The sequence below is a fragment of the Symsagittifera roscoffensis genome, chromosome 9 (assembly GCF_963678635.1).
Source record: "Symsagittifera roscoffensis chromosome 9, txSymRosc1.1, whole genome shotgun sequence".
NCBI lineage: Eukaryota > Metazoa > Xenacoelomorpha > Acoela > Convolutidae > Symsagittifera > Symsagittifera roscoffensis.
Window position 1 is genome coordinate 47,367,130 of NC_087070.1, and position 21,449 is coordinate 47,388,578.

Sequence of the window (21,449 nt, forward strand, 5' to 3'; positions counted from 1 at the left end):
CCTTGAGAACTTCTCAATTGATGTAACTTTTGATACCTTGATGATTTTGACCTGCTGATACTCTCAGTTTACTTAATACTGCTTTTGTTGCCACAACTTGATCAACTCAAATTAATCAGCTCCACTAAAAGGGTCTGCTTAGCTTTGAACGTGAATCATGCTTTTGAAACACAGAGAACCATCAACAATTACAGTTCAATTCTACAGGCGATCGAATGATGCAACTTGAAAAGTTTTTCTCTGTGACCGAACAAAATGATGCAACTTGAAAAAAGGTTCATCCGAAGCTAATCCTACCCCAGGTTTTTAAAATACTGCATATGAAAAATGAGAATTCGACCCAGCTAAACTTTTTTGATATGAAAAATTTGGAAAAACCTCTTTTTCGGTTGGTACCGCGGAACAGAGACAGACCTATGATTTTCTCGAGGGTGAGGGGATTTCAAACATTTTGTCCACTTTTTAGGCCGACTCTAAAATGATCATCCGAGCGGTCCCAAAACACTATAAAGATCCTATTTGGACAAAATTTTCTGCGTCGCAGTCAAATTTTTGAAAAATGCCTCTTGAAATGCCTCTTGAAATCTTTGAAAAATGCCTCTTTTTTTTTGGCGCGCGCTCCCTTTCAAAATTACACGATCTTGGCACCGAAGGTACCCTTAAAAAACTTCATGGTTTGTCGTCGAAAATGGATGACATAAAATAAGACCAAATGAGGGACCTTTTGGTTGGTGAGGGGGTGGAGGTTAAAGATGCCCCCGCCCCTGCCGGAAAAAATTTCTGCGTAAATCCGCCCCTGCCGAATAACCATTTCGTAAAAAATAAAAAAAGCCTAACAAAAGACTTTTATACTGATTTTGAATTGATTAAAGTTGATTGCTTTCCTACATTATCTCTAAAATTGATTGGAAACTATTTCTTGAGAGGAAGAGTCGGTAATTCTAGGGAGTTACTTCGAATACGTTTTTAGCTTTGTTTTCTGTTAGTAATTTCAGAGCCAGATCCACAATTTTAGCAAGGGGATGACTTCATGGAAATTTTAAAACAATCCTTTTTTAAAAATTAACAAAATTTCCTTTTTTTTGGCGCAACGGGCAATTTTGGAGAAAAAAACGCCAAATGTGTATTTTTGGCGAATTTTGTAAACTTGTGACCAAAACAATGCGATAAACTGGGCGCGCGGTTTTTTTTTTCAATTTGATTTGTAAAAACTGAAAGTAGCTTTTCCAAAATTTTAATGCTAATCGGCCAAATTGGAGTAGTAACAACGGATAGCCTATATGTAAAATTTGAGTATTGCAAGAGTAGCCGAAGAGTTCGTAAATGATCATATATTTTTGAAAGTTCAAAAGGCGTACAAAAGTTTCTCATTCTATTGTAAAATGGAAATAATTTTGAAAGAATCCTTTTAGTCAAAAAATTGAGCAATAACGCAACTACAAAAAAACTATTATGTCAAATTTTTTGTTTTAAAATATTATAGTCATACTTTTAAGTCTGAAAAATTAACTGAGTAAGAGCTAAATTTATGAACTCAAAAAATGATATTGATTAACCCCAATCACAACTTCTTAAAACTTTTTTTGTGCAAAAAGGTCAAGGCTTTTTTAAAAAAAGTTTATGTAAATGGTTTTGCAAAAAAATTCTCTGATTTCTTTGTTAAAACTAACCATTACCATAGCACTGTTTGAAAAATTGCCGCTTTTTTTGAATTTGGAGTCAAAATAAAAATGAACAAGTCTGCTAGAAATTTTGATCTGATTAATTTTCTTAAATAAGCAATCAGGGGATTTTCAAACGCCAATAATTTCACAAAATGTCAACGATTACATCACTCAGATTTTTTTGTTGAAAACTCAAGCTCAGGACAACAAAACGTTTTGAATGATACAAAAAACTTCCGTCAAAAATGGCAAATAAAAAGTCGAATTTTGGCTCAAGAAAAACCCCGAGCACCAATATTCTGTTACTTTCTTTGCGAAAGTCGGAACAAAAAGTATCATAACTGAGATCATTTTTTTTGTTAAGCTATGGGGGTTTACAGATTGCCAGTTTGGCCAATTGGAAACAATTAACGAGCAATATAATTCGCGCTCTTCACTCTGATTGTTCTAAGCTAAATTGAGGTATGGTAATTGGCATATGCGAAGTATATCAATTTGTACTTTGAATAGCGTGTGGTTGTAGAAAGTTCTCAAAATAATTTTGAATTTTTACTTGTTTTTTTTTACAAAATTTATTAATTTCTCTTAAAAAGAACACTATTTCATAAATTTTAAAAGGTACCGGCTTTGATAGAAGCAGTCTTGTTTGTATTTGAAATTGAACAAAATCAAAAGCAGGGGCGGATCTAGGATTTTCTCGAGGGAGGGGCAAGGATTTTCAAAGAAAAAAAATCAAAAATTTTGTCGACCTTGTTTTTAGTTCAACCAAACTGATTTTCTGAGCTCTCCCAAATCACTATAAAGACTGCATTTTGACCAATTTTTCTGTGCGCAGGCAAATTTTCGAAAAAACAGGCCAAAAAGGCATTTTTAGGCACTTTTTGGAAAATTTTGAACTCTCCCCGGTCGCGCTACCCATCAATTTTAGTATTGTTCTAAGAGGGGTTTCAAACCAATCAGTTGATTTTCCGATGTGTGCCAAAGTTGAAAACAAAGTTTCGTTATGAAAATGGTTATTGGGACTCGATTTGGCAGATTATTGGTTTTGCAAAAATGGCCGAACCAATCTTTTTTATTATCAAATTTCATCTAAATGAGTGTTTTCCTTTTACAGCATAGCTTATGAAGGGTGAAATTTCGGTTTGTAATAGTTCATTTTTTATCAAAACAAGTAGGTTTCATTTCAAATAAAATTGTCGCTTTTTGTTTAAATTTAAATTAAAAAAGAATTCAAAGCTTTTCAGACATTTCATTCTTCTCAAATTTTACTCATTTTGGTTTCATTCATATAATAACTTGACTTACAAGTTGCTTAACTTTTGATGAAGCATAGTCTTATCCATTTTTATGGTAACAATTTGGGCTCAAATTTGGCAAAGCGTTTGCATTTTTTTGTTTTCTCCAAATTCTTTGTCACTTTTTGCCTTTGTCAGCCCTATTTGAAAAAAAAACGCGGTAAATTTACAGGTTTTGTTTGGTTTGTTGAAATAACTTAATCAACTTAGTATTTTTTTCTTTGCAATCTTCATGCGGGGTTTGATTTGAATTTTCGGACAAAGTGAACAGTTTCCTCTGCGATAAAGCGTTTTAAGAGGGATGATGGTAGTTTGGTCAAACTTTGCGACAAACTTTTCTGCCAATCAGAATAGAAGTTTTTGCACCTCTCAGTACGGTACAATATCTTGATTTGGTTTTTTTAGCGGGAGGATGTTAACTTTATCCGAAATTCTAGTAAAACTCGAAGCAGATTTTCCAAAAGCAAAGCTTCTTGTCTTTCAAATCAGTCAAATCGAAATTTTGAGCTGCATTTAAGCTCCAATCTTTTGAATAATATTTGTCTAAATTCATGAATTGCCGATTAACTTGATTACTTAAACAATAGATGGCTTACAGGTGTATTAAATTACCAACGAGCAGCTTCCAAACTCCTAAATGTTTAATGCTATTTTGATGCAATTTTTGATGCATTTTTAAGTGAATCTCGTTCAAAAGGAAATTGTATTAAGAAGAAGTTAACTGGAAGCAATACTGCTAAGTTCTAGAGAAATTTTGGGGAAAAATATCTAATGGTCAGATAAGTTGGACCAACCAGCTAGACTAGCAAATACAACTATTTATTTAATTGTCCATTTGTCATCTACTTTTACGACAGAGTGTTAAAAACTAAGACCAAGACAGTTTTTTTTTATTAATGTTTTTTTTTCGAAACCAAGATAGTACCACACTCAAAACTATCTTTGTTTTTTTTTCTGATTTTGTGTGAAAAAGTATCAACCCAACGTCATAGTTGCTTCCCATTCATTCAAGAGTGGCCGGAAAAGAGTTTCTTTTCGCGCTGCTAAATTCATTCTTGTTTTGTTCAAAATACTGCTGAAATATTTGTTTGGTTGATTTTCCGACAAGTCGCTTTCGCCAGCAAAGTTGGGATACGACTGCAATAACATGCTGAAAAGAATCGTCAATAGATTTGTTGTAGTTTCATTCTGGTCGAACCTCTTTGTAAAAATGGTTCAAAAATAGTGAGTTATTCTGTTTGTCTAGAATGGGGCACGCCTGGGGCGGAGATCTCGACTGCCACTATGATTCTCAGAGCGACTGTCTACTTCCTAGGTAAGTAAAGCACTCTTCCTTCTATCTTTTCTATGTAGACTCAAAATGGACATTAAAATCCTGCAACCCCGAAGAAAACCTAACTCTCTCGCTAAGCCATTTTTAAGGAGGGACGTTTTTTAGAGATCAAGTTGGGGGGGGGGGGGGGGGGTTTGGGAGGGGGGTTGCGCTCATCCGAAGAGATTAATGAGAAAGATGTAACGTTTATAAAATCTCCTCGTATAGCTTATTTTTGTTTTAAGAACTGCTTAGTACTATGTCAAAACATAATGTTTAATAGGTTTGTGAGAGGATTTTCAAATGGTCCCCAAATTTTCAAATTAGTACCCAATTAAATTGAAAAATTTGTGAAATCTGTTTGATTTAATATGTTCTAAGTTTCTCGTGGGTATCATTTTGCCAGGATGAATCCTTAGTTTTTCCCAGGCCTCTGCTACATGTTTCTCGGAGTGTCTCAAATAGCCGACTTGTTCATGGAGGCGATCGAAGTGATCACTTCGACAACTTCAGTCAGAGTCGTGAAAACATCTTCAGGCGAGTATAAAGAAATCGAAGTGCAAGTCTGGAACGAAACTGTCGCGAACTTGACTTTGATGGCACTCGGCTCTTCGGCTCCCGAGATTCTACTGTCGGTGATTGAAATTTGCGGCAACAATTTCGAAGCGGGAGATCTAGGGCCGGGCACAATTGTCGGCTCAGCGGCCTTTAACTTATTCGTCATCACAGCAATATGTGTGGTTGTTATCCCAAATGGCACGGGGAAAAGTGTGAAGAACTTCGGAGTGTTCACGTGTACTGCAGCGTGGAGCATTGGCGCGTATATTTGGTTGTACATGATGATCGCCGTCATTTCAAAAGAGAAGGTTTGTATGTAAACTTTCAAAGTTATGCAAGAAACGTAGCTCCTGGGTAAGATCGGTCTTTGCTTTTCTATTTAGCAGTTTTTGGAGTTTTGTCAATTAAAGAATTCATGCTATCTGGGTTTATTATGCCGGTTAAACTATGCCAAATAAGATAATACGAAAGCTTTCTCCAAATTTCGAATGAATTCGCATTCAGTAAATGAAAAAAAAATGATTCAACTTTTCAAAAAGTCATGTTTGCTCCAAGGGGATTAAAGTTTGAATGAAATTAAGTGGTCTGAATTTGTTCAGGTGGATTGGTGGGAAGGTCTCGTCACTCTTCTACTGTTCGGAGCATTCATCCTAATGTCCTACACGATAGACAGGAAGAACGAGGCCTGTGCTCTGGGCTTCCGATACGTCGGCATCTACGACCCCGAGGATCAGGACGCGACTGTTGCAGTTGCTAACGGGGAGGGAGGATCGGTGAGTCAGTTATTGGTAAAATCGGTGAAAAAATAACAAATTTTTGCCTTAAAAATAAGACATACGAATAATTTTTAGAGGAGCTACGGAATTATTCGGAACTGATACGGCTGTCGTTTGTTCACAGTTGTTATGGTAGACGTTCTTTCAAAAAAAATATCTTTTGCAATCAATTGATTTTCCTTTGATTTGTTCCTGTTTTTTGAACTTGCTTGAATTCAGGAAAAAATACCTCTTAACGATGTTGAAAATGGGGCAGCGGTTGACAACAACCGGGCCGACTGTGCGTCACCAGGCTCCGTCAGACTGTCGAATATCGTGAAACAGAAAATGTCGACAAAGGAGAAAATCATGGCCCGAGTGAAAGAAGTCGCCGACAACAACCCTGCAGATCCCGACTCGTGGTTCAAGAGTGTCGACTCGCAGTTGAGTCAAATCATTTTCTACGGCAAGTCGCGAGCTTATTTCCGAATTCATAAAACCGACGTCAACAATCAAACTCGCAAGTACCGAAGATTTCTGGAGGATGCGGTGAATCAGCTACGCGACATCAAAAAAGACTCGGCGACCCGAAACGTCGTGTTTTGTGCCGACAAGAAAGTTAAGTTTCCCGAGTCGTGTGGAAAGGGGAAAGTGGTGATTGAAAGAGCAGGTCCGTTCACTGAAAAGGCGACAACTAAAGTGCATTACGCGGTAGTAGAGAGCGAATCAGCGACGAACGCGGCAACAGCCACGAAGGATTTCGAAACTTCCGAGGGGTAAGTGTCTGTCAATTTTTTCAGTTTCTCGTTCTCTAGTAGGATTTTGTCGTATTTTTTGTACATTAATGGTCGGAATAATAGGAGGTTTGAATGAGTTTTTGTTCGGGGAGCAATGGTGAAGTGGCTAAGGTCTCCTCCTATCTGCGGAAAATCGGCCCACCATGATTCGCGTTCGATCTTAGTCAGAATAGTACCAGCCCGCAGTGACAAAAATGGATGAAAATTGATTATATGCAGAAAAAAGTTGATATTTAAGACCAAGTTTAATTCGTTTTAATAATTATTATATTTTTAATAATTGCTTACATTACGAGGCCAAACTGTGCCCTGGATTCCAAAAACACGTCTTTAAACAAGTGAAATTTTTGTCGGAACGATCAAAGGAAAGCAAAGAACAAAAAAAGAACAAAGGGAGCATCCTTGTTGCGGAATCCGCTTACAATGCACAAAATGCACAGTTTGGCCTCGTAATGTAAAATGCACTTAGTTATCCTAAAATTTCATACTGTTCAACTTCATAATATATACAGAGGCGGATTTAGGGGGTGGGCGGGGGGGTGGACGCCCTTTCCTCAGGGATTCGACCACCTGCCGACCCAAAGGGTCCCCCCTTTGATACTTTTTCAGAAATCCATTTTTGGCGGACCAACCATAAAATTTTTCTAAAGGTGCCTTCGGCGCCAATATATACTAATTTTGAGGGGGAGCGCGCGCCAAAAAAAACGCAATTTTTTTGTCAATTTTTTCAGTTTCTCGTTCTCTAGTAGGATTTTGTCGTATTTTTTGTACATTAATGGTCGGAATAATAGGAGGTTTGAATGAGTTTTTGTTCGGGGAGCAATGGTGAAGTGGCTAAGGTCTCCTCCCATCTGCGGAAAATTGGCCCAACATGATTCGCGTTCGATCTTAGTCAGAATAGTACCAACCCGCAGTGACAAAAATGGATGAAAATTGATTATATGCAGAAAAAAGTTGATATTTAAGACCAAGTTTAATTCGTTTTAATAATTATTATATTTTTAATAATTGCTTACATTACGAGGCCAAACTGTGCTCTGGATTCCAAAAACATGTCTTTAAACAAGTGAAATTTTTGTCGGAACGATCAAAGGAAAGCAAAGAACAAAAAAAGAACAAAGGGAGCATCCTTGTTGCGCAATCCGCTTACAATGCACAAAATGCACAGTTTGGCCTCGTAATGTAAAATGCACTTAGTTATCCTAAAATTTCATACTGTTCAACTTCATAATATATACAGAGGCGGATTTAGGGGGTGGGCGGGGGGGGGGCGGACGCCCTTTCCTCAGGGATTCGACCCCCTGCCGACCCAAAGGGTCCCCCCTTTGATACTTTTTCAGAAATCCATTTTTGGCGGACCGACCCTAAAATTTTTCTAAAGGCGCTTTTGGCGCCAATATATACTAACTTTGAGGGGGAGCGCGCGCCAAAAAAACGCATTTTTTTTGTCAAAATTTTCCAAAAAGTGCCCAAAAACGGCTTTTTTGACTGTTTTTTCAAAAATTTACCTGCGGCGCAGAAAATTTTACCAAAATAGGCGCAAAACAGTGCTTTGGGAGAGCTCAAAAAATCAATTTGGTCGACCTAAAAAAAAAAAAAAGTCGTCAAAATTTTGGAAAATTTTTCGAAAATCCGCCCCCCCTCTCGAGAAAATCCTAGATCCGCCCCTGAATATATATCATAATTATTCACACCGCCAAAAAATCTTGACTGACTATAACACTGACGGAGGTTTTTCCCTTTAGTTTTTTTTTGCTGAAATTGGTGTACAAAATTAATCACTAAATGATGTTGTATTCTTTAAATAATTCAAAGCTGATTTTTTAGAAGCCCTATAGTTCTTCAAATGAATGGTTTCCATAGGAATTATATACAGACTGAATTCATATTACTTAAAAATTATAAATAGATTCTATACAAGACATATTTCGGTCTGATTTTATACAGTTTATATAGATATTCTTAGTAGGGGAATCAGGGGAGGACGGCGGACGCCTTTTTTTCGGGGATTCGACTTTTTGCCGATTCAAAGGGCCCCCCTTTGCACTATTTTGGGCTATCAATTTTTGGTTGACTGACCTTAACATTTTTCTAATGTCGCCTTTGACGCCAATATATATTAAATTTGAGAGGGACCGTGCGCCGAAAAAACCCATTTTTTTGGTCGAAGTTTTCTAAAATGTGCATTAAAAACGCCTTTTTTATCTTCTTTTTTCTGAAAAACTTGCCTGCGCAGGCGCAGAAAATTTTGTCAATTTAGGGTCTTTATAGTGATCGGAAAAAGCTCAGAAAATCAATTTAGTCGACCTAAAAAGAGGTCGATAAAATTTTCAAAATTTTTGTGAAAATCCGCCCCCCCTCTCGAGAAAATCCTAGATCCGCGCCTGCATATTATTGACAGAGTATTCACAGAATAACAACAGATAACAGGTATTAGTAAAAATGTTGAGAAGGTTTAGGAATATAAAACTGATTGTTTTTAGACTTTAAAATCCGTTCCTCTTGTTGATAAAAAATACTTTTATCTGTGTAGAAACGATTACTGCTCGGAAAATGGAAATTAGTCGCAGGATAAATCGGCTCTTTATTCACAGTTGTGCAGTAGAAAATCCGTTTTCAATTTGTAGGATTTTTTCACAGCAATAAAAAAGATTAAGTAAGATTCTAAGCAGGAGAATAGCAAGCAATTCTCCTTGAAAATTTGAACAGTTTGTAAGCTGTTCTTTCACCTCCAGGATAACTTATGTTACTTACACATGAAAGCAAAGATATCCGGTTGCTGTGCAAGAGTTCGACCAAGGTAATTTAAAAAAACTTTAAACTAAGATTTTCTTTTTTATCTCAAGTTAATGAAAGTTATTCTTCAGAAAAATTTGACCGAAAAACAATTAGAAGTAATAAAAGCTAGAAGAGCGTTGATATTCAGCCAAATTGAAATGAGAATTTTTCATTGAGTTGATTCAATTTTCAATTTGAGTTGATTCATCCAATTTTATCTCAATTCGTGAAATTTTTTGTAATTTAGTCTAAAAATCGAAACTATTCAGAGCAGTTTTTCACATACACAAAAAAATTTCACATTTTCATTTTAGAATGTAAATTACGGCTACAAAGGGTTTTAATACTGCTTTTGACACACACTACGAGTATTTTTGAGGTAATCAAAACTGGCTGAAAAAAACTAACTCAACACTAAAGTTCCGTCCCATTTTTCGAAGATAAAATTATCTCAAACACTACATCAAACAGCTTAAAAGTTAATGTTTACTTGAACAACTTTAAATGGACTGTAACGGTACCTAAAAAAACATAATCACTTCAAAAAACTACATTTAAAAAACTTTTAAGATAATTCTTACACTTACGTTTTAAAAATCCAATTAGAAAATTTAGGTATGTTTGCGAGTAGAATAACTATTAAAATAACCCTGAAAAACCAAAAAAATATTCAAGAAAACTGCTGTAAATTGTTTTGTGAAATTTTTGATTTTGAATGTTTTTGTACGATCTCTTACAGCAAGTAATTCGATAGGTTTTGTTCCTGTCTAATTCGAAACCTGTATGTTATATTTTGTGTAATTAAGCAAAAAGCCGATTGTGTAAAAAAAAAAACGATTTTTTTTCTCATAAAAAAATGTGCGGACCTTTTTTTGAACAACAAAAAGGAATTGAAAGAAATCAAGCATTGGAAAATATTTGATTATAATAGCTGAGGTTTCTTTGATTATAGCTGTATGTATTTGGATAAATTTTGAAAAGGTTGATGTCAAACTGACTATTTTTTCAAAAATGGCGTCTTAATTTAGGCTTCGGAAAAAGTCGCGATAAGTTCATCAAATTTTCTGGGTAGTATTCTCAAGATAGAAAGACCAATGCGTAAATATAGAAAAAGTCAAGCCAATCAACATCTTTTAAACAGACAAAAACTGACTGATTTTTCCGCTTAAATCTCTACAATTTTCGAATGTTGAATTATAAAAGGCTAACAAAAATTGGCACCAAGAAAGCAGAGATGATCTTATCGTACGGAAAACTATTCTGGAAATCATTTAATTCTTGTAAATCATGTCTTTGTGCAAAAATAGTAATTAATGTCTTTGTTTGAAAATGTTCAGTTTCTACAGTGCCTGTAATTTTTGAATAATATTTGTTGCTATTTATCAAATAACAGGAAATTAAGTGTTTTTACATTGAATTTGGCTGAATTATGTACATGTTTATGCAGGGGCGGATCTAGGATTTTTACGAGAGGGGGTGGGCGAAATTTTTGTCGACATTTTTTAAGGGAGACCAAATTGATTTCCAAGCTCTCCCAAAGCGCTAAAAAAACCTTGTTTTGGCAAAACTTTCTGCCAAAAATGGATATCTCAAAATAGTACAAAGGGGGCCCTGTCGGTCGGCAGGGTCGAATCGCTGAGGTGGCGGGGGCGTCCGCCCTCCCTCTAAATCCGCCCCTGTTTATATGTAAAAAATGTAATAAACGACAGTGGAATTTGGTCTTTCTGGCATGAAACAGTATCCCGTTTACTCTGTTTTAGATGGCTTGAGTTCGGTCCTGGCGAGAGTGAGAAGACGATTGAGGTGGTCATCTATGACGACCCCGACTTTGAGGAGGACGAGGAGTTTGTGGTGAAGCTATTCGACATCCAGGAAACCCTCTCCGACACAGTCCCCAAAAACTACATGGCAAGTTTTTTAGACCCCTCGATTGATTCAAAACAAATTTAAAAGGCCAGATTTTTTTTTCCTAATACGAACTGTAAGAGTTTCAGATCTATTTAAAATGCATGCCCCCACCCACCCACACCCTTAGGGTCAAAAACTTCCATAAAACGACCAAAAATCATGCCTGCTAGGCTGAAATTTTTGGCGTAACAGGGTCTTTATAGTGTTTTGGCAGAGCTCAGAAAATCAAATCACCAGACTAAAAAACTCGACAATATCTTGATTTTTTTCAGCAACCAAAAAAGGGAAATTATATTACTTGTCTCACTGAAAATAAAATCAAACTTATTTTCCTTAAAAAAACATTGTAGCCCTCACTAATTTCATTTTAAGTTTTATAATAATTACAAACATTGTGACCAAATGTTCAATGAATCCACTCTCCGAAGATGGCAATTTTATAACAATGAAAAGTTAATTTTTGTAAATGAAATATTTAATTTTCATTAACCAGGATCCGAAGATCCAGCGCAAGGAAGTGACCTGCGTGATCATAGACGACGACCACCACGGGAGGTTCATGTTCACGGAGACAACTCATTCGGCTACGATCCCATCTGCTTCGAGCACGCTACAGGAACGCATACACAAAGTAACTATTTTCTCTCTTTTAAAATTAGCCAGTAGAAATTGGGATAAAATTTATGAAGATTTTTTTTCAATATCTATAAACTGTCTAATTAGCCTTTCAACTCAGTTAATGATTTATTCAAAATTTTCTTGTGTTTCAGTTTCCCAAAATAAAGGTTTCAATGACCAGGAGACAAAATAATAATATCCGTGTTTTAAATGTTATTTTTTTCCAATTTGCTCTTTATAAAAGGTGTTTCAGATCAACTTTCGCCAATCCAAATTCACTAGTTTAAAAAAAATTTAAGAATTGTTTAAGGCCACTATGCCGCGGGTTGGTCATCATACAACAAACAAATTGTCTAGTCATACTATGTCATTTAATTGAAGCTATAAAAAAGGACGTCATATGAATACCAAACTATGGCAATTGAATGGCTAGCATGCTCTTTCTTCAAAGAGTGTTTCACTTTTTTTTTTTTTAAAATGCTAGTCATTCAATTCCCATATTATGGCATTTCTGTAATGAATTGTATGACTAAAAACTTTGTTGCATGGTTGTTGATCCGGAATATAGTGTCCAATTTCTGTCTCTCAAACATCGTTCCTTAATACAATCTACTTGGATTTGAGTAAAGTTTTCTGAAATACCTTTAAAATGTTTGAGTAAACATTTAGTTTTCCTTTTTATGTACCCCTTGTGCATGCTTACATGGCTACATGTACATGCCTGATTTTTCAATGAGTTGAATGATGAGGAAATATGCCATTGGAAATTTCACCCCTACCCACTAACTTCTTTGAAAAAGGATGTGAATCAATTTGTTTCCAAGGTATGTTGTTTTTTAGGTGTAAAATCTATATTTTTTATCGGAAACTTAGACTTCAAATAATCACAAAAACTAAAAACCAGAACCCAATTGGATCTGAAACAACCCAATCTTCAGGCATCAAAACGTTACTGTTGTATTCCATACTAAATGCGTATCATGTAAGCATCTCGAAAAAACGATAGAAGTTGATTTTTGCTCTTTTTTTTTGCTGTGACATTCACCTATAATGATGATAATAATAATCATAATTATAATAATAATTAGCAAGTGAGAAATTCTGAAAACTTAGACAAATATTTATTAAGCAACCTAACAAAATTTTGAATTTCAAGCCTTTGTGTCTCGTTCATCTTCAAGGAAACATACCAAAACTGTCTAGCAGAAACTATAAAGTAACAAAACACCAACAAAAACCAACAATTGACGAGAATTATTTATATTTTGAGTAATTATAAATCTAAAATAGAACATTTACTGCGTGCAGGTGGATGTTGACTTGATTCTTTATAACTATGAAAATTTAACAAGAGGCAAGGATATCAGTGATGAGTGTTTCGATCAAGTTAATACTGTAACCGCTCAACTAGCATAAAAGTTTGAACGTATCGACTAGCATAATTTTCTCAGAAATACAAAACTACAATTATAATCAATCCGTTCAAATTAAAACTTGAGTTTCTGGGAAACAACGAACATCGCAATGTACGATTATTGTGATTTTGACATCACTTGACATTTGTGTTTTGACTTTTATGCTAAATGATACGGTTTTCAATTTTGAAGCTGTTATGCTAGTTGAGCTTTACGCTTGTCGATACATAGTCGATACGCTAGTCGATCACTAACTGGAACAACTAAGGATTTTTCTTGTAAATATTCAAATCCGGGCCTAGGAAATTAGACGATAAGCAAATTAGACGGATGCTACAAAAACGAAATTAGACGGAATTTATTTTTTACAGATCTGGCGTTTTAGACGAAAGGGAAAGGGCCAACAAAAATTTTTCTTAAGAGTCAAGTTTCACAAATACAAAAAGAACATAAAATGTCAATACCTATCAAAACAATTAGTTTAAATGAACATCAAATGTCAAATCTGAATATTACAGGAGAGTTTTGAATTGAATAAATTATGCATGATTGACTTGTAAAGTTTTTGGCCACCGAAATTGAACTGTTGTCCTCAAACAATTTTATTTTTCTAACGCAATTTGTGTGCAAACAAAGTTAATTTCTCTCACTTTCGTCTATTTTCTCACAATTGCAGTTTTGCAAAACCGTCTAATTTCCTTTTAAGTACCTCCGTCTAATTTGCTTATCGTCTAATTTATCAACCCCCATTCAAATCGAACTAAAATAGGTCAGCGCTGCGTGTAAGATGGGGAGGGTTCTCAAGCTTGAAGGACCAAATGCTTGAAAAATTTCAGCCAATCAAAATCGCTAAGCGTTCCTATTGTCTAAATGCTTTTCTCACAAAATCGAAGTCAATATTAACAGAAAATGTATTAAATCAGTGGAAAAAAATCAAAAATATTACAAATTGCGGGTTACAATCGCATTACTATTCTGGTAATCATCAAGAATCATAAGAATTTTTCAGTCTTGAAAACTTGTCTGCTTATTATATAATCGGTCAATATTAACACTAATGGCCTGGATTTATTTTCTTACTTTGAGATTTTCGCGATTTACTTTCAGATTTTGATTACTCAATGCTGATTGGCTGAAAGTAAGCTAAAATTATTTTCAAGCATTTGGTCCTTCAAGCATGAGGTACGCCACCGTGTAAAATGATTAGTTATGATTGGTTGAAATTTCCAACTCAGAACCAAGCTAACATCTTATAAGGCCCCAAAGATATCTGCTGCTGTTTATTGCACTCACTTTCTGCTGCTTTATAGAAAAATTTTGATTTTTTCTGCTCAATGAAAATTCTCTAAAATCAGGCGTTTATTACAAAATAATTACTATTTTTATCGCTTTTCGGAATAAAAAATCAATTTGAAAAATGAGAAGAGCACTTTCAGGAAGCAAAAAAGTAGATTAGTAGAGTTGTCGATTTTCATTTTTGTGTTGTTTCTGAGAAATAGAGCAGTTTGATTGTAAAAATTTATCCGAGTAGAGCAAAAATGAGTTTTTTTGCCTTTCCGAGAAATAGAATTGCAGCTTTCTTTTTATGATTTTGAAAATATTTCGGTAAAAAATTGACAATTTCTTCTGTATGATTGAAACTCTGCTCTATCTGTTGCTCTATAAAATATTCTGCTCTATACGCCGAGTTCTGCCAACTCTGCTAAATTTTAGTGCTAGCAGAAGCCGTTGGGGCCTGACATCGTACCAAGAAAAAGTAGGTTGCTAACTTGGTCCGTAAGTTTTTTTTAATGAAATATAATAAGGTTATGAATGCTTTTAGGTTGATTTTCTCCAGCTTATTTTCGCTGAGCGAAATAATACTTGATACGAGATTTTTGTATCAAATTTTAGATCTAGTTATGGGTTGTTAAAACTAACTACATTTTTTAATTTAAGTTTTAATTTCGTGAAAATATCAGCATTTGAAAACTGGCAAAAACAATTAAGCAAATTTTGATCTGGTTTTCTGTTCACAACACGTCCGCTGCAAAAATCATTCTGAGTTGAACCACTGCAACAAAACAGTTGGAAACACTTTCTCAATTTTTTTTTGAATATTATTTTTGCTAGGAGCGGGTTTTCTGAAAATATTGTTGAAATTGTCAAATTTGTGAAAACCGATTTCTATTTTAATTTCAGATTGGCACTTAAACTGCGTACCCCTTACACGTTCGTTTTAAATAATTTTCAGTTCTTTTGTCATAAAAATTTAAGTTGTGTTATAATTATTAATTTCTACATAATAAAACTAGAGTTTTTAAAACAAAGTGAATAAAAACAGTAATTAAAAAGAAAAAAATTTTCGGATCAAGTTAATATCCTCCCCCCCCCCCCCCCCCCCCCCAAATAGGCCAAGTTAAGATCCTCCACCCCAGAGCTGAATTTAAATTAAATTTGTTAAGCGCTGCATGTAAAATGCTCGATTCTGATTGGCTGAAAATTCCCAACTAAGAACCAAGTTAACGTCCTCCCCCCTAAACGTGTTTAGGGGGAGGATGTTAACTTGGTCCAAACTTTCTATTTAGTAATTCGAAGGCTTACGAATTACTGAAATTATTGATAGTATATTGATAAAGCTAAGTGATAAACAAAAAAATTACGTTAGTTGTGTTTGAAGTTTAGCAAAATCTACATACTATTAATAATTTTACTATTCATTAACTTTTCAATTTAATTACTGTTTTTACTCACTTACTTATCAAAATTCTAATTCAATTATAGAAAAAGTGGGTTTATTTGTCGTCTATCTATTTTAACATTGTATTTTATCAGGTGGAGATAGAGCGAACGAAGGGATGCAGAGGAGTAGTTAGACTACCCTACGAGATTGTACCGGGGGAGAACTGCGTGGGCGGGAAGCACTTCACAATCGCCGGCAAACCAGAAGTGATCTTCGAGGATAAACAGTACAAGGCAATCATTGAGGTAGACAAATATATTTATGCTCTTGTTTTCGTCATTAATTTTACTAACTTAACTGTTAACATGGTCTAATCTTTGAAAAAGACTAGACCATGGTCGGCTGACCGAAAGGTCGGGCTGACCGAAAGGTCAGTTAGCAGACTATTGAGTGATGTCATAATAATAATCATAAGAAACTGATATCAAACCAAATGTTTACATACAATAAATTGAGAGAATTGATGATTAATATAGGCTTAGGAGAGTATCCTAGGAAAATTATCAAATCGGCCAATGAATCAATCATGCCCCAGAGAGTTGAACAATTGGCAAGTCTAACTCATTCTAATTGTAAACACTTTTATGTTTTTGTAATTTTGTAGGGTTTTCCTCATTACAAGAAATTGGCGCATGCTTCGGAAAACCAAAATTACAAGGAGCCTAATGAGCCAAACTAATTTTTTCAAATTTCATCAGAAAATATCCAAACAACCCAGGTTATAATGGTCAAGAAACACATGGTTGAATTTGTCCAAAACTCTCTGTGAATTTTTTTCCAGATTTTTTTGAAAACTTTTATGATAGTTCTAATACGCAAACTTACAGACTGATCATTTGTCGTTTGGTTCCGCCTGATGCCAAAGTTATGTGAAAAAATCTAGCTATTAGCGAGCTTATCAAGTTTATTTTTTTGTTCAGAAAACGTTTTTATTGAATTTCTGATTTTATCGCTACGTAAAAAATTAGTTGTAAGCTTTAAAATTTTATTTAATTTCAATAAAAAGACGTAAAATTAGATTTGATATGACTTTTAGACAGCGAAATCAGAAATTTAAGACTTATATTTTTCCTGGTCGGGCTGCTCATTTTATGTTATGCGTCGTTTTTATCAAACTGGGACATGTCAGATACAATTCGATTTTCTTGATTGAATAAATTGGGTTCGACTCTATACTCGTATCAACCGGGGAGGGTTCTCATGCTTGAAGGACCGAATGCTTGAAAAATTTGAACCAATCAAAATTGCTAAGCGTTTCTATTGGCTAAATGCCTTTCTCACAAAATCGAAGTCAATATTAACAGAAAATGTATTAAATCAGTGGAAAATAATCAAAAATATTACAAGTTGCGTGTTACAACCGCAATACTATTCAGATAATCATCAAGTTGATGAGGTCAAAATTATAAGAATTTTTCCGTCTTGAAAACTCATCTGCTTATTATCTAATCGGTCAATATTAACACTAATGACCTGGATTTATTTTCTTACTTTGAGATTTTCGCGATTTATTTTGAGATTTGAATACTCAATTCTGATTGGCTGAAAGTAAGCTAAAATTAATTTCAAGCATTCGGTCCTTCAAGCATGAGGGACGCCACCGTATCAACCCATTACACATGTATCCAGGCCAACCAATTCTATTTTTATTCAACATTCAGTACTTTTAAGGGTCCTAAAAGTAACATTATTTTGTGGGCTAAATTATACTTAAAAAGCTCCTGCATTAATTAACTCATCTCTTCCAAACATCTTTTTTAAGTTTTTGGCGCTTAAAAAGTCAAATTTATTAATTGAACTTTTTCATGAAAAAAAATTAAAACAAAGAAAAACTCCCAAACCAACTCCCGTAAAAATGATTTGAAACCGCTTGATTTTTTCTCCTGAAGTGTGTCATTTTTTTTCTTGGAAAGATGAAAGGGTTCTTGGTTTATAGGGAGAAGTCGCAACATACCAGTTTTGCACCGAAACGAGCAGTTTTTTTTTCTCCAGACAATTTTCGACTTTTTATTTGGTCAATTTCGACGGGACTTTGCTACATCATCAGCAAGCTATTGATGTTCGGAGCTCACTATAAGATTATTTGACCTGTGACCGTTTTTTGCAAAGTTATCATGGTTTGAAAATAATTATGAGGAGAATTGACGCAAGATATCTTTCGTGTTAATAACGCATTAGCAGCAGTTTCATCTGGTTAAGAAATCGCTTCAAATTGAATAGTAACATGCTTGTTGTTATTTTGACTTTCAACGAAAGTGACGGAGTGTTTAGGATTGGGTAATTTTTTCCTGCAGACAAATTTTGACTTTCAAGCAGCCTTTTTTGGCAAACTGTTTATTTTATTATCCGAAAAACATTTATGATCTGAGCTGAAAATTAAAAAGATAATTCACCTGTGATCTTTTGTTGCGAAGTTATGGGGGTTTTGGAAATAGCTTTATTTGATCATCTTGCGACATTTAATGCGCGATATATTTTGTTCTACAACAGCGATTTAGCCCAGCTCAGAAATAGTTCCAAATTTAATGGAGGCAAGCTATTTGTCCTAATTGTAACGTCATTATAGCAAAATCTATCACTTTGTACTGTATATGGCATCCATGTGGGTGGATGATTTTTTAAAAAAAAACCAAAAAGTTTTTTATCACTAGGGCGTGTGGATGGATGTTTTGAAAAAAACTAATTATTTTTTCATTGTTATTGAAAATTAGTGTCCAGATCATAGATGGATCTAGGGTTTTCTGGTGAATTTTCAAAAAAAATGGGTTGTCCTGTCTATGCCTGCCAAATTGATATTCCGAGGTCTCCCGAGGGGGTATCCCTCTTTGGCCTCTGAGGGGGTCGAACCCCTTAAGTTGACCATCATAAAAATTCAGAGTTGCCTTCCATGAAAAACTTTCAGCTGCATCCAAAACTTTCTTTGATTTGAATGGAAACATACACGCTACATTACATACAAAAATTACTTAAAGTAAATTTTATTATTTTAAGTAGCCCTATTATGTAAAATTTTTTAATATTCTTTTATATGCGTAAGGTTGATCAAACTTGTATTTTTGGTTTAAATCATCGTTTTTGTTCACTTTAATCAGGTTGAGGTTCTGCCTTCGGAAGATGCTTCGTCTGAGAACAAAAGCTTCCAGCTCATCCTCGGACAACCAGAAGTGACTGCCGACCCCTCGGATGTTCCGGAGGCCAAGCCAGAAGTGATGGAGGACAAGGAATGCACAGTCACACTGGTCCATGCTATGGCTCCTCAACAGTAAGTGTAAACAGAATTGCAAAAACTTGAATAGACAAAATTAACTAAAAACAGCAACTGGCTTTTATCAGACAATTTTTGCATGGAGTTTTTTTTATTTCAGATAAAAAGTTTATCTCAAGGTCACTTAAAATTTTAAATTTGTTCAAAGTAATTGCTCGGAACTGGCAGGTTTTTGATCTTTTTAACTATTTCTGTCTGTTCCAATTTTTGCAATTTTTACTTAATGCCAAATTGTTGACAATATCGGTGATTTTGAGCAATTTAATCGATCAAAAACGATACCATTTTACGTTTATTCGTTTTTGAACGTTTTATAGGTTAATAAACTTCGTTCAGATTCGTTGACTGAAAAAGATATTACCAACAATTTGGCATTAACTATATTACAAACCAGCTGAAACAGATGTGTACGTACAGGTGGGGGCTAAAAAAGCATGCATATACGAAAAATGGGTTTCGAAATATTTATGACAAAGCTAAAAATGGAGGCGGAGCAATAAGCAGAATGGTCTAAGAAGAGATTAATAATAATGTAGTTCCTGCGAATCGCAGAGGATCTATCAGTAAGCCTTAACAGTCCTATCGAGAATGGGTCCAAAAGCAGAAAAATCGAATAATATCACATGCTATCAGCGATATCATATTTTATAATCGGGAACACTAGATTAATGTAAACATAGTCATTATTGCATCAAGATGTCTTCACGCAACAACCAATATGTGTGTGCCGCACTCTCGTATCCTGTAAGACCTACAAAAACCTGCTTCAATATCTGTAAATTATCGGCAATTTAACAGATAATATAAAGAATAAGTAATATCTGAAGCAATGGGTTAAACATTTTTCGGTTAACTTTTTTAGCAATACGGTTTCCAACAATCTTAAAAATCTATAAACATTTTTGATGGCAAACTGACCTTAATCGGACAAACCAGTAGTTTTCAAGGCCTTTTGTCTAAGAAAATCTAATTTTAGCTTTTTCACTTTCGCGCTATAATGACGTCATTAATTTAAGATTAATTTAAGCGCGAACATCTTCCGCGCCCAAAGGAGCGAAAACGGGTGCGAGTTTTACGGCCGGTCGAGTTAGCTCCCCGGAGCGGGTGGTAACTACGGCGGATCGGGCAGTGTTGTCTTTTCCGTAATTAAGGGTTTTTATACGAGCCAGAGGGTAGTGTCCCCTTGGGCTGCGTTCGTCAACATTCCACACTAAATCTCCTGTTTTTAAAATAACGTCACTATCGGAGTGCCACTTACTGCATTTATTCAGCGCTGGCACATAATCTCGCAGCCAACGACTCCAAATTGCGTTGGCGTAGCTTTGCGCTCGGATATATTGCTTTTTCGGCCTAACAAATAATGATTGGGAGTTAACACCTCGAAACCATCCGGACTTGCACTTACTGATACTATAGGTCGAGCGTTCGGTGATTGTTCTACAAGACAGAAAGTTGTTTCAAGAACTTCGGGAGTGAGCTTTCTACTTCCTATTATTGCGTAGAATACCCTTTTACAACACCGAACGAGACGTTCCCAAGAACCACCGTGATGTGGGGCTGCCGGGGGTTAAATTTCCACTTAATACCCTTTTTCGCCAGCTCTGGGGGTGCTTGTCCGTTCACGACTGAATACAATTCAAGAGTTCTTTCTCGGCTCCCACAAAATTGGTGCCGTTATCAGACCAAATGACTGATAGAGTGCCGCGACGGGCAATGAATCTTTCGATTACCATTACACACGCACTCGTTTCCATGGATGAGACAATCTCAATATGTACAGCTCTTGTGGTCATACATGTAAAAAAGAAGCACCATCGTTTTTCAGAACTCGTCCTGATTGAGACGTAAAATGGTCCAAAATAACCAACACCACACTTTGTGAAGGGAGTTTGGCGGTAACCAAGCCTTTCAACTGGAAGCTCTGCCATCATAAGTGTGACAGTTTTTGGCTTTGCGCTTCCTACATATAAGGCAGTGGACTTCAATGGACTTTAATAAAGAGCGAAGGTTCAAGATTGCGAACTCTAAGTGAATTACAGCTTGCAGGTAGTCTAAGAACTGGTGCTGATAGCGATAATGAATATCACTGACGAACAATTTCACCAGAGTATGCCTTCCATCAAGGATTATGGGGTGTTTTGTGTCACATTCAATATCAACTAGGCGGCGAATTTGCCCAGTTGAACGAATGAGGAATCCAGGACCCATAAACGGTGCATATTGTGCGATACGACTAGACTTTTCGACGGTTTTTTCGCAGGACAGGAGTAAATATTCCGCTTCAAAAGATTCCTTTTGGGAAATCAACAAAAGTCGTTGTTTGGCGGTTTCTAATTCAACCGGATCGGTTATTTCCTTGAGT

The 21,449-nt window shown here is 35.4% G+C and overlaps 1 protein-coding gene across 1 annotated transcript in view; it reads left to right on the forward strand.

The window, feature by feature from the left end:
- The window catches only part of LOC134854919 (sodium/calcium exchanger 2-like), a gene marked incomplete in the record, with an annotated part of 56,205 nt that overhangs the window by 16,927 nt on the left and 17,829 nt on the right, over positions 1-21,449 (forward strand). Inside the window, 5 exon segments of the mRNA XM_063871319.1 lie at positions 5,826-6,360; positions 10,920-11,067; positions 11,561-11,698; positions 15,915-16,067; positions 18,915-19,084. Coding sequence (XP_063727389.1) covers positions 5,826-6,360; positions 10,920-11,067; positions 11,561-11,698; positions 15,915-16,067; positions 18,915-19,084 — 1,144 coding nt within the window.